Here is a 14,038-nt window from a genome sequence, read left to right on the forward strand (position 1 = left end):
ATATATATATATATATATATATATGAAAGACCTAACAGCAACAAACTGAGACTTTCTCCTTGGAATAATCAGAAAAGTTTTGAGAGATAATTTAAGGGGGGATAACTAAAGTGTTATATAATGCCTTGACTTTATATACAGCTAAAATTACCCCCCAGACCACTTCCCATAATTTGGAAGATGGTAGAGAATTAGTGTTTAAGGTAAACCGTTTTTCCAGGTTTATAATAATTGCTGTTTCTGTGCCCCCTGACTGTCAGTTGTTTTTATATAGTTTATAGTATTTCCCAGGTCATAAGTGCATACCAGTGTGTGGTGTACTTGGTTAAATCTTGCTGTCTTGGATTACTGTGTTTTTCCTGCTAGAATAAAAGGTTTCTCAAAAAGAGGACTTAATTCTTTTTTGTTGTTTTTTTTCTATAGCACCAGGTACTCTGTGAGGCAGAGAGGAAGTAAATACTCAACAAATATTTATTAGGTGACTGGATCACCTCTAGAAATTTCTTTGCAACCAGTAGTTTAACCCTTTCCTGTAAATTATTTTAACATTTCCTTGGACAAGTTAATTGACTGATGGCATGAATTTAAGGTGGAATCCCCAGCATTTATTGGAATAATATTTGTTACTTAGTATTTTAACTAGTACTTATTATATTGTACCATTATGTTTATAGGCTTTAATGGTTTATACTAAAGTCTTACCTCTTGTATCTGCTTGAAAATAGATAACTGATATTTGTATCTTTTTTGTGTATTTCCTCAGAAATACATGAATAACATGAATGCCATGTTATTCTAGTAAATAGTTTTGTCTGCTGAGGGCAGTAGTTCTGAAAGTTTAGTTAATGAGGATGTCCCAAGTTGTTCACTATTTAAGCCTGTTCTGTTGATATACATAATATGTAAATCGTGTCATTTGTATATAATAGTACAGTAGTATATAACAGTATATGTAATAGATAATTTTTAAAAAATATATAATGTCTTCTTTTGAGGCATAAATTTTTAATGAGATCCTCTCAGTGGTATCTGATCAATATTATTTTGTTTCTTTAATTTTGGTGGGAATGGGTCAGTTAGTTGGGTAATTTTAAGTTCTTTTTAGAACAGATTGTTGCCCAGAACAAATCTAGAGTAAAATGGTAAATTGAAAAATAGGTAATAGTTTACTATAACTGATACAATTTAGCTATATTATCTTTTGGGGACTGTTATATTTTGACACTAAAGATCACTGTGGATGAGCTACATACCAGTAAGTGAAGATTGGTAACTATTAGAATACTCTTACCAATGGAAAAAGGGACTTTGTGGTATTTAGTATTGCCTGGAAATCAACAATTGAAAGAGTAAATAGTAGACCATTCCCAGGGCTACTCTGGCTCCATTATTGGATGGTTCTTTGCATTGAACTAACTTTTAATTATATTTAACTCAATATAATAGAATTCTTTTAAAAATGGGATTTTTGTCTGTATCAAGTTTTTTTGGGTTTTTTTTTTGGTATCAGGCTTTTTAAAAACATTTTTAAAGGAAGGGTTTTATTTATGAGGAATTTTTTTTACTCGAAATCTATTTAATTTGTGTGTTTTTAAGAAAATGTCTTTATAGGGGGCGCCTGGGTGGCACAGTGGTTAAGCATCTGCCTTCGGCTCAGGGCGTGATCCCGGCGTTCTGGGATCGAGCCCCACATCAGGCTCCTCCGCTATGAGCCTGCTTCTTCCTCTCCCACTCCCCCTGCTTGTGTTCCCTCTCTCGCTGGCTGTCTCTGTCTCTGTCAAATAAATAAAAAATCTTTAAGAAAAAAAAAAGAAAATGTCTTTATAAATGTAATGATTAGGTGAATTTTTAACCAAGCATTTACAAAGAGCTGCATCACACATCATTGGTTTATGCATTTTTTGGTTGCATGTCTAATCTTCCCATCTATGACTGTGGTTTAGTAAGTGTGTATATTATTAGATTTAGGTACCTAGAGTCTAAAAGCTTCTTGATTAGGACCTAAGAACCTCCAAAGCTTTTCCTCATGTGTATTTATCTGTGTGTGAAACTGGAAGGTAACTGTAATAATGTAAGGTAAAGTGGGTATCTTAAGCCTTTGAAAGAAAACTGAGCAGTGTGCTTGGATGTCTTTGCTAAAAAGAAATTCAGATACCCTGTATATGTTTTCTCTTCCTATCTGGTGTGTCTGGTTACTGTTGAATAGTTTAATTGATCGACTTACTGGTAGTAACTTAACCTGTTCTACTTTGGAATCACAAGCTAATTGCAGTTCTACAACTTTTCATAAAAGAATAGTCATCCTTGGGGCACCTGGGTGGCTCAGTGGGTTAAGCATCTGCCTTGGACTCAGGTCATGATCCCAGGGTCCTTGGGCTCCCTGCTCAGCAGGGAGTCTGCTTTTCCCTCTGCCTCCGCCCACAACGCCCCCCCCCCAATTCTGTCTCTCTTGCTCTCTCAGGTAGATAAATAAAATCTTAAAAAAAAGAACAGTCATCCTTGTTTATAATTACTTTATTGCTGTGGATTAACACGTGTTTTAGTTTTGGCAAATAATGAAATGTTTCACATCTGGAAAGACAGACACAGGTCTTTACCAAGAAACCAGCACAGGTAATAAGCATTGTCTCAAAAGTTTGTTAGGTTTCTAAGATGACTGAAGACTAGGCAAGAAATAGGGACCCTGTTTTTGGTTGCTGGAGAAGGTCTGAGGCCTGGGGTACGAGGCTTTGCTGCTCTCTGCTGTAATCCAGAGCGGTCACTGTTCTTGATGGATGTTCACTTAGAGCTCTGTGATTATAATACCGTGTTCATGTATTCAGAGCAGAAAGGACAAAGAGAAGACACATAGACCATTTTAGAGGCCTAAGTGGCCTGAGAAATGCCTCCAGGCTGGGTGCATGAGATTGTTAGCCCTGGACTCTTGGGCCTCTACTGTTGCTGGTAGAGATGCCACTGTTTATAACACTGCAGGAGGCCACAGACACGTCTTTACCTCCTGGATCACAACAGAAACTTGGGGTGGGGCAGGGCGGTAGTTTGGGGAAGAGGAAGACCTAACAGCAAACTGAGTTAAGAGTCAGGAGTCACTATTTTTTTTTTTTTTTTGAAGGAGTTACTGTTGCAGACTAATGTCATTTCATTCCCTTCCAAACTTTTTTTTTTTTTTTTTTAAATCTCCTCTGGACCTTTGGGGCTACTTAATTAGAAACTTCCACATCTTGATTTCCTGATCCAAACTTTTATCCTAGAGTTGGGCTTAACAGAGTCTGGTTCCCTCAGAACCAGAGCTTCCTCAAGCCACTGAAAGAAAATTATCTTCTTTCTTAAGCTTAAAACCAAATTGCTTAAGTATACAGCTGAGAACAGTTACAAAATAACTAAATACTGTTATATCATCCCTGTAGTGTTTTAGAGTTTTGTTCTTGATAGCATATTAAAATTTGGGAGTTAATCATTTTTTATATTCAGTTTATCACCAGGGCAAGATGTGAACATTAGAGAGCCAGCTGTATACCATGTCGCGGTGAGTTTGTGTTGTGAATCATTTGGATTCTTTTGTTTGCAAGCAATGGAGAGAGACTATCTTAAGCAAAATGGGGCTTTGTTTGAAGCAAGAGCCCTGTAGCCAGTCCTCAGAGTGGCCTCAGGTAACGGCAGCTCCTGGGATCTCAGCAGCCAGAACTGGCAACCTTTTTTTTTTTAAAGTATGCGCCCTTAAATGCCAGGCTTCACTAAACTAAGGGCCTTCCTTGCTCTCCAAATCAATTCCCAAGACGGAAGGAGCTTGATTGTCTCAGGCTTGGTTGGCTCAGGTTTCCCAGTCTGGATCAATTACTGTGGCCAGAGGGAGTGATTACTATGATTTGCAAAATGAGAGAGGGGGGAAGGAAGAGGGACTGAACACACAAAAGGTATAGCTGACCTAGAATTAATTTCAGATAGGAAAATACGGAAGGAGAAGATAATAGCTCTAGGTTATTCTTACTTGTGAATTGTTTGGTAACAGTCTAATACACTGTTGATCTAGGGTTTTTCTAGAGGGAAGAATGTTTGGAATTAACTAGGTTTTTATTGTTTTAACTATCTCGGTGGAAATGAGCTATCTCAGTAATGGTTTAAAAAAATGAAAAAGTATACATCAGAAACTTTGATTTATTTTTTTATTTTTTTATTTTTTTAGCTTTGAGAACATAGAATTTTAGTTCTGTTCACTGCCACCGCCCCCGCAGCCCAACATCATGTTCTAGTTTATGTCCATGAGAGACATTTTTTTCTTGGTCACTAAGAGGCTTATTTAATATTTTTTTTTTGCATTTAATCTTAATATAAGAATAATAGTCGGGGGCGCCTGGGTAGCGCAGTCCTTGAGCGTCTGCCTTCGGCTCAGGGCATGATCCCAGCGATCTGGGATCGAGTCCCACATCGGGCTCCTCCGCTGGGGGCCTGCTTCTTCCTCTCCCACTCCCCTGCTGTGTTCCCTCTCTCGCTGGCTGTCTCTCTCTGTCACATAAATAAAATCTTTAAAAAAAAATAATAGTCAAAGAAAATAAGTAAAATAAATACCAAATTAGGTGATGTTTTGTGACTGGTGAGACCTGATTGGATTTTTTCGTATATTCTTTAATACAGTGAATTTGCATTTATTCTTGGTATTCAGTACAGGAAAAGCCATCAATAAGGCATTATAAACTTATGTTTTTCCTCAAAGAAACTTGCTACATAATATGCAGTCATTTTGGGTTCACGCTGGTCTTTGTTTTAGGGGGTATATTTCAAAATTTAAACTATTTAAAATTTTAAATTGTTAAAAAATATTTTCTTTAATGATTGATCCGGAAAACAATATTAATTGCTAGTCCACAATATTCTGTGTTTTTAGTTAGTATAAAACATGCAGCTTTGATAATTAAAAGTGTTAAGTGCTACGAGTGACTGGAATCATGTGTTAAGGGAATTTAGCAAAACAGCAAGAGGTAGTTAACATGTAACTAATAATCTGAATATATGATTAGTACTGTATAATTAGGGATTAATTATCAAGTTTGTTTTGCAGAAATTTTGCATTGAGAAGCAAATGGTACATTTCTGTTAAAAGTAGACAAGAAAATATTCATCTTTTAACATTTATATAGTCCTCTCTGGCCTCCCCAGTGCTACTTAGGAGAATTATTAAACGTGATTAAATGTATGTGTTCTTGCTGCTTACTCTGGCACCCACTCCTAGAGTCGCCCGTTGAGGGGCAGTGCGATCACAGACATGGAAACTGAAGTTCAGACTCTCTGCCCTTGTAATTCACTGGAGGGTGAGGGCGGGCGGTCGAGGTGGCGGTTGGCAGTGGTGCTCATGTCGAAACCTTGTTTTGCTGTTTGCTAATGCACGTGACCTCTCCTTGGACCATTGTAATCTATGTTTGGAGACAACTGCCTGAGCTCCCAAGGTGAATTTTGTATATTGCACATAATTTATAAGTATTTTATGTTAGCATCCAAATAAATACTTCAAATTTGAAGCTTCATCTGTTGCATTTTGTAAAATAGGACAGTATACTAAAACTTCATGTATAGATCGCCTTGTCAAGAAACTCCTTTGTGAGTAGCTCCTTCTCCGTTCACTTTGGGAATCTTTTTTCTGCATAATTGTGTGTTTTAAGATTAGAAGCTGTCATACCCCAACTCCCCTTAGGGCACTAGTGACCAAATATACATTAGCACACTTAATTTTTCTCCCCTAGCTCCTTAATAGGATAATCTAGGGTTATTCTGAGTAAATATATATATTTTTAAAGATTTTATTTATTTATTTGACAGAGAGACAGCCAGTGAGAGAGGGAACACAAGCAGGGGGAGTGGGAGAGGAAGAAGCAGGCTCATAGCAGAAGAGCCTGATGTGGGGCTTGATCCCATAACGCCGGGATCATGCCCTGAGCCGAAGGCAGATGCTTAACCGCTGTGCCACCCAGGCGCCCCTGTTCTGAGTATATTTAACCATATTTTCTTGCTCAACCAAATAAAATTTAAATGAGATTTAAGTCATATAGTAAGTCTTAAGAGGGCATTGGTTATTGAAGGGGTTGGTTAATGTTGGAGTGAGCTCAGCTGTTCAGTAAAGTGATTCAAGCCTTTTGCAGCTAAACTTTTCCAGCTAAAACCACCGCCTGCAAACTTGGAGGAACTTATAGATTAAACCAATTTATCCCCCTGATGTCATCTGTCACAACCACCTGCCTCTCAGAAAGAAACCTCTCTTTATTACAGTTACTGCCACAAGTACTGCATATCTCAGTAAAATATTATCTAAGAGAAAGTAAGGTTTTGTTCCACAGTAAGAATGTAATTGGGCTCCACCAAGTTAATAATTGTTTCAGGAAAAGATTTATGTTACTATCTCTACAAAAATAATTTTGTGTAAATTAGGGAGACTTACTTCACAGGTCTATTCCAAAAGTTATGGTGTAGTTTCTTAAGCAAATGATGGATTTAAAAAATAAACTGACTTTGCTGAAATAATCTTGACTTTTTTTTTTTTTGGTGGCAAAATTACTGGTACTTTATCACAATTCAGTAAAAATCTATTGGATTTAGTGATTTATAACAATTTAACATCTTCGTAGGATCTCAGGACATTTTAATGAGCTTCATATTCTGGAAAGATTTTTCCTGAAAATTTGGGGGAGGTTTCCTAAATCATAAAAAGTCATGATAAAAAGGCTAATATTGGTAGGAGGGATAAAGTAGAAGAAACGCTATAAAAACTAAGTAAGGCTTGTCCTATGAGTTATTTTTATTTTAGGAGTCTATCAGAATTGATGATAAGTTTGCACAAGTGTGAAGCGTGTACCAGGAAGTGTATTGTGACATTGTCTGTAATAACAAAAGGTTGGAAACAATCGTGCTGCTTCTCTTGTGGGACGAGGTAAATAAATTCCCAGTCCACATAAGAATTAGCAGGATAGTGCCACTGTTAAAATGAAGAGATGGTTTGGCTTACAGGGTAAGGAATGTGCGCTCAAATTTGCCAAGTAAAAACAAGCAGCCCAGGTGTATAGTTTGCTACCATTTGTATGTGTGGAATGAAACAATATACAAATACCTGTTTGCTTATGCAAAATTTCTTCGGGAAGGACACCAGAAGCTGGTGGCAGCTGGCTGTCCTGGAGCAGGGAATGGTGGGTGGGGAGAAGAGCATGAGGAAGACTTCACTTTTACTGTGTTTCCATCTGTGCCTCTTGTATCATATGCAGATGTTTCCTATTAAAAAATAAAGAGGAAAGAAATAGTCACTGGTTCTGTTGGTGGATGGAGGGAAGGAGGTGTTGCTTTCCACTCCCGCCTCTGTCCTCCTGTTGTCTTCCAGACTTCAGGCCCCCACTGTGGAGTCTTTTTTGGTTTTGTTTTAAGCCCACCTGACATACACTTCTCTTCAAGTAGGGCATTCTTTGCTTGTATCTGTGCAAAATGCAGTGTAAATAGGCATTTACTTTTTAGAGGATTTTTTTTTTCAGGACCTGTTTTCTGGCATTGTTTGTGAATTCGTGATTGGTTATGATTTGGTAAAAAGGAAATAACATTCATTTTGTCAAAAATAGCCACAGGATAAAGTTAAACCAGTCATTCTCAGGGGACATAGTTTTGATTGGTGTTTAAAAGTCCAGCCAGGATGATGTTATAGTTTTTATTTGTTGCAAATACATTCCTACTTTGTTTGCTTTAAACTTTTCTGTTATTGTGTGGAAGTTTAAGCATATAATCAGTTGATTTGTGTTTTCTTCTATATTTTTTAAACTTAGAAATTAGGAAAATTATCTGGTTACTTATAATCAGTCTGCTCTGTACCCAATTTTTATAATCTGACGTCATAGCTTGCTTTTTATTGACCATTAGGCCTGAGTTTCACTATGTTTCAATATGGGTTTATAGTATGTTTCTCAGCTTAGAGGTTCTTTGACCCTGTGTATTATTTTATCCAGAGATGAGTGGATTCAGGGATTGGTACCAAACAGATGCACAGGATTGACTTACAAATTTAAAAATTAGAGTCTCAGGGTAGCCAATATTTGAGGGAGTTCCTTGGGAAATTTCCTAGTTGGTAAGTCCATGTAAGAATACAAATTTCAGGTCACAAAGCTGCTTGACACCCTCTGAATACAATGGGAATTACATGAATGTTTACGTCAAGTTAGGGTAACTGGATAGATTACTCTTTTCTAATTTAGTGATTTTTCTATGTTTGGATAAAATATCATGGGTTTTTAATTAGATAGAGTACCAAGAGCAAAATAATTGGTTCCCTGTGCTTTTTTCACGTTTTTTCTCTTTTAAGAGGGTGTATGTCTACCAGAAACCTGAATTCCCCAGTGTTCTAGATCCTGTCAGGAAGGAAACCACTCCAGGGTACTACGATGGGGAAGAAGAGAGGGTAGCCAAACTATTGTGAAGCCTCTAAAGAATATGTATTTGTGGCAAATACATACTTGGGTTTTCTTAAGTTATATTGACAGTTTTGGAAGAAATTATTAATTCCCTTTGGAAGGGAGATGTGTTACTTGTCATATTTATTGTCAGGTTCAACTTTCCCCGATCTTGTACTTTCAGGGAGGAAATAATGCCGGCCATACAGTTGTTGTAGATTCTGTGGAATACGATTTTCATCTTTTACCCAGTGGAATAATTAATCCAAATGTTACTGCGTTCATTGGTAAGTGTATAAACTGAACCCCTTGAGGTTTCCCCCTCTCAATTGATAATTGTGTTCATTTTTCATTATCTGAGCTGATTTCGTCTCTCACTATTCAAATGATTCATTGATCCCTTATTAATCTTGACCTTGGTACCTTCTGGAATATACCTGACTGGCTATTTTACACCTCTGTCTTTTAGCACTAATACTTTTTGGAATAATTTGTGTTTAACTGTGGTCATTGGCAATCTTAATTTTATAAAGTAGATCATCAGGTCAGCTTCCAAACACGGATGCTTTCACAGTAAGCAATACAGGAGGTGTTCATGGATTGATTCTGAACCCTTATAACATGATGCAATCTGCAATCTTTTATCCTAGTTTTTTATCTTTAAAAGTGCTAGTCACAACCCACTAAATTGATTTTATGACCACAAATAGGGTATGATTCCCTAATTTGAAAGGCCTTGATTTAGCGTCTACTGTAACTTGGTTCCATTTGCCTAGAACGACATAACTTGGTTCTTTCAAAAGAAGAGTTTTACTTTGTTTCAAAGAAATTCCAAATTACACTGAATGTAATGTTAGTGTTTTATATTCTGTGTATTATGTATTTACATTACACTACTGTTTAAAACTTGGAACCATTTCTGTGGTAACTCCCTGATAAATCAGACGTCCCATTTGTCAGAGTCCTTCACTCTTGCACTGTTCTAGATAAGGGGTATCGTAGACATCTGTATTGTAAGTATAGGTATTTAAGGTTGATTCGTTTGCTTTCCTCTAGGAAATGGTGTGGTGATTCATCTTCCTGGATTATTTGAGGAAGCAGAGAAAAATGTCCAAAAAGGAAAAGGTATGAAAGAATGACCACTTTGCCTGGGGACTAGTTTGGTTTTTGGAAAGTTCATTGGGATCTCATGTTGGACAAAGTTAACATTTTGTCTTATACTTTAAAATTGCTGGTTATTATCGGACAAATATTTCAATGTCAGTTAAATTGTATTCATTTTAATCAGTATTTTAAACAAAAGACACACATAATAAGGTCATTGTGTAAGTCCTGATTTTTTTACACCTGGGTCATCTGCAGAGTGTCTCTTCAGGCTGCTGGAATTCATATCCACTGAGACTCAGAGATTCCTGAGTTCCTTTGTCATTTGTGCTCAAGTCGGCCCCATCTCCCAAACCAAACATTAGCTGCAGGGGTCAGGAAACCAGTGAGGTCCCCTTAGCACACTGTCAATCAGTCTTGTTTCTGTCGGTCATACAAACCAGGGATAAAAGAGGGTTGTTTACCTACCTCCCTCCAAATGAGGGAAATGCTCCTTCTATGAAAGTATTCACTTCTGTCTCCTCAGGAAAAAAATTTTAAAGGCTTAATTTCCTGCCCTTCCTAATCTCTTTTGGATTTTTGGAAAGCTGTGTACATTCACTTTGCCTGCCTTGCTAGGGTTTGAGGGGAATTTGGTCATGCAAATAATATGCAGTTGAGGAAAAGCATTGTTTCCCCTTGGCTCATATTTAAAATACTTAATTCCATTATGTTGTTAAAGTTTATTGTTCAGGTTTAAAAGTAGCAATCCGACCTCAAATGTTCCTAACAACTAAATCTGACTTCACAGAATCCTGCCTGCCCTCCTACCATGTCTGTTGTCCTCCCTGCATTTTTTTTTTTAAGATTTTATTTATTTATTTGACAGAGAGAGATAGCCAGCAAGAGAGGGAACACAAGCTGGTGCGGGGTGAGTGGGAGAGGAAGAAGCAGGCTCCCAGTGGAGCAGGGAGCCCGATGCGGGGCTCGATCCCAGAACTCTGGGATCACGCCCTGAGCTGAAGGCAGACGCCTAACAACTGAGCCACCCAGGCGCCCCACTCCCTGCATTTTTTACCTAGGTGTTGCTGGCTGCTTTTGAATTTGGTCAACTTGAGGTTCCCATGCTGCCCTCTGTTCTCCTTCATCCCCTTTAAAAATTTTGCCCTCCTTTCTTTCTCCTTTCAGCCTGTATAATCCAGCTGAATCCACTTTACTAATCTTCTTTGTAATAAATTTCTGTATAATATGCCTGAAGCTGACTTTAGAGTACGTACTTACATGTCAAAAACAGCTATAGAGGGGGAGGCTTAATATTCCCCTTTCACTTTCAGCACTTCCTCTTTATAAGGACTCCTTTTTGAAACACATCTTTGGATATTATCAAAATTAACACCTAATTTTTAATATCTAGATATTAGTTTTGAAAGTGTTTAGAGCTTGGCGGCTGATTCTTAGAATGCCTGTAGCTTCCTAAGGTACTGTCTTTAAAGAAACATATCCATTTAGATTCATTTATTCATTTAGCAATAGTTCTTTGAACATTTGTGGGATGATAGGCCCCGTGCTATGAAAATTCATGGCCCCTGCTCTCAGGCATTCACAGCTAAATGGGGAGATATGTATGTCATGTTATAAGTCAATGTAGTAAGGGCAGTAGTTGATAGTCCTTTGGAGGAATTAGTGAGAACATTTTATTATTTCGTTTAATCCCACCATTTTATAATTGTCTTTTGGGAATGGGTGCTAGTCCCAAAATTAACCCTTTTCTTGAAATTCTTCTCCTGCTCTGCAGCTAATTCCCCCTCCCCTGCCTCTAACAATTTTACTCCCATTTGCTTTTGGATTCTTGGAAGTATTTTATGTGGATTTGGCTGGCTTGAGTTTGGAGTTGTTTAGAATAACACATTTAGAAAGATAGAATTTGTGAATGAGTGTAATTATAATGAATGACAGGTGAGAAGATTCTTGTTAAACCTGTGTCCTATACAGAAGACAAGATATGTAAGTGATTACTTCCATGAAAAACACTTTTAAACATTGTATTTCTAAAGAAATTGAGATATATGCAAAGTGTTTAATAAGCCTTATCTTTTTCCTTCTTCTCTCTAGGTCTGGAAGGCTGGGAAAAAAGGCTTATCATATCTGACAGAGCTCATATTGGTAAGGGGCACATAATGCATTTAACTGTCTTATTTTCAGAAACTTGTCACATGGAAGCATTTAGTAGCCAATTTTTCTTTAATTTTAGTGAAAACTAAGTAGGATGTATTATAATAGTTGGGCTCCAAATACATGAAATCTGAATTTTTTTTTCTCTTTTGGTTAAGGACTAGGCTAAATTTTACTTATTTCTGAAGAAAGAATTAGCTAACCAAATGAATCCTAAAAGCAGTATTTCATGAGACATCTCTAATTCTATCATAAAATACACCACACCAAAATACAAAGAGCATTTGTTTGCACATTAATTACCATGTAAAAGCAGGTCTGCTATCTGGCATAGCTGTAGAGTGACTCTTTATGTCTAAAATGTATTAATGCAGCTTTTTCGATGGTTCAGACTTAATTCAGAGTAGCCTTCTCCTCCATGATTAGTTAGAGCAAACTGGATTCTAAAGTTAAATTCAACCACCGCTAATAAATTTGAAGTTTGTTTCCGTGTTATTATCCTATCTCTGATGTGATAGAGTTAATTTTCGAGACAATAACCAGGAAAAAGAGTGGCCTGGTGCAAACTCTTCAGTTGTATTTAAATACAGGTGTCCCCTGGGGCAGTGGCTACTCTAGTTTTAGCATTGACCCCCGTTTTAGAGCAGCCCCGTCAGGGGCGCCTGGGTGGCTCAGTCTGGAGGGTCTGACTGTTGGTTTCAGCTCAGATCTCCATCTCAGGGTCTTGAGCTCAAGCCCCTTGTTGGGCTCCTTATTAGGCATGGAGACTACATTTAAAAAAACAAACAAAAAAGAGAAGCCCATCAAAGTTCTTAAGGATCACCCACCGCCTCCTGAGTACCCGTCAGAGCCTCGAAGCCGACCGTAGCCCCAGTAACCCAGTACGCTGACTTCTTTCCAGTAAACTGTGCTGGATTGACATATTTGGGGGTTTTATTCACTTTCTCTAGCCTCTTTGGAAGCTTATTAGATCTTTGACTTTAGACCTTGCTTTTCTTCATGTAAACACTTGAGGCCGTACAGGTGCCCGTAATACCACTTCAGCTGCGCTCCACAGGTGCTGACAGTTTGTATGGTTATTCCCATTCAGCTGAAATACTTTGTAATTGTTTTGTGATTTCTGTTTGACCTATGAGTTATTGAGAAATATGTTTAAATTTCTAAATATTGGATGATTTTTCTGATTTATTTATTTCTAATTTTGTTGTAGACAGAGAATATACTTTATGTTTGATCTCAGTCTTTTTAAATTTGTTGAGACTTGTTTTATGGCCAAGCATAGGGTCTGTTTTGGTCCATGTTCTGCGAGCAGTTAGAATACGTGTTCTGTTGAGTAGAGTTGTTGAGTGTTCTTGAAGGGTCTGTTAAACAGTGTTCAAATCTTCTGTGTCCTAGCTGATTTTTTTTCTACTTGCTCTCAGTCACCTAGAGAGAGGCATGTTGAAACCCCCAACAAGAATTGTGAATTTGTCTGTTTTTCTTTTCAACTCTTGTCATTTTTGCTTTGACTGCTTTGAAGCTCAGGTAGATTGCATGTATATTTAAATTTATGTTTTTGATGAGTTAACTCTTTCATCTTGATGAAATATCCTCCTTTTCTATGGTAATATTCCTTATTCTGAAGCCTGCTTTGATATTAATATAGCCAGCAGAGTTTTCTTAAGATCGGTATTTGCATGGTGTATCTTTTTCAATCTAATATCTTTAACCTATCTATATCTTTATATTTACAGGGCATTTATTATAGACTAAATATAGTTGGGTCTTAACCTTTTATTCATTGTGACAATGTTGCTTTTAATTGGAATGCTTAGATCATTTATTTTTAATATAGTTAATTATCAGTATGATTGCATTTATATCTTTTTGTTTTGTTTGTTCCTTTTGCTCTTTTTTCTTCCTTTTCCTGATTTCTTTTAGATTTAACATTTTAAATATTATCTGCAATATTAGTTTATTAGTTTATACCTCCTATTTTGTGAATTTTGGTGGTAGTTCTGGGATTTATAATATACAACTTTAAATCATCATTATCTACCTTAAAATAATATAACGTTTGACCCCAAATTTTTACAAGGAAATGTTTCCATTTCCCTCGTCCAGTCCCTTGTATCATCATTGTCATACATTTCATGTCTGCATTGTTCTTTTTTTTTTCCTTCAAAGATTTTATTTATTTATTTATTTGACAGAGAGAGACAGCCAGTGAGAGAGGGAACACAAGCAGGGGGAGTGGGAGAGGAAGAAGCAGGCTCCCAGCCGAGGAGCCTGATGTGGGGCTCGATCCCAGAACGCCAGGATCACGCCAGGATCACGCCCTGCGCCAAAGGCAGACGCTCAATGACTGAGCCACCCAGGCGCCCCCATGTCTG

General features: G+C 37.3%; 1 protein-coding gene across 1 annotated transcript in view; it reads left to right on the top strand.

Annotated features, from left to right (window-relative positions):
* Positions 1–14,038, top strand: part of ADSS2 (adenylosuccinate synthase 2) — a 36,651-nt gene that overhangs the window by 4,479 nt on the left and 18,134 nt on the right. Inside the window, exons 2-4 of the mRNA XM_002918170.3 lie at positions 8,596–8,698; positions 9,468–9,536; positions 11,607–11,657. Coding sequence (XP_002918216.2) covers positions 8,596–8,698; positions 9,468–9,536; positions 11,607–11,657 — 223 coding nt within the window. The remainder of the gene's footprint in view (positions 1–8,595; positions 8,699–9,467; positions 9,537–11,606; positions 11,658–14,038) is intronic.

Source organism: Ailuropoda melanoleuca, chromosome 8 (assembly GCF_002007445.2).
Source record: "Ailuropoda melanoleuca isolate Jingjing chromosome 8, ASM200744v2, whole genome shotgun sequence".
Taxonomy (NCBI): Eukaryota; Metazoa; Chordata; class Mammalia; order Carnivora; family Ursidae; genus Ailuropoda; species Ailuropoda melanoleuca.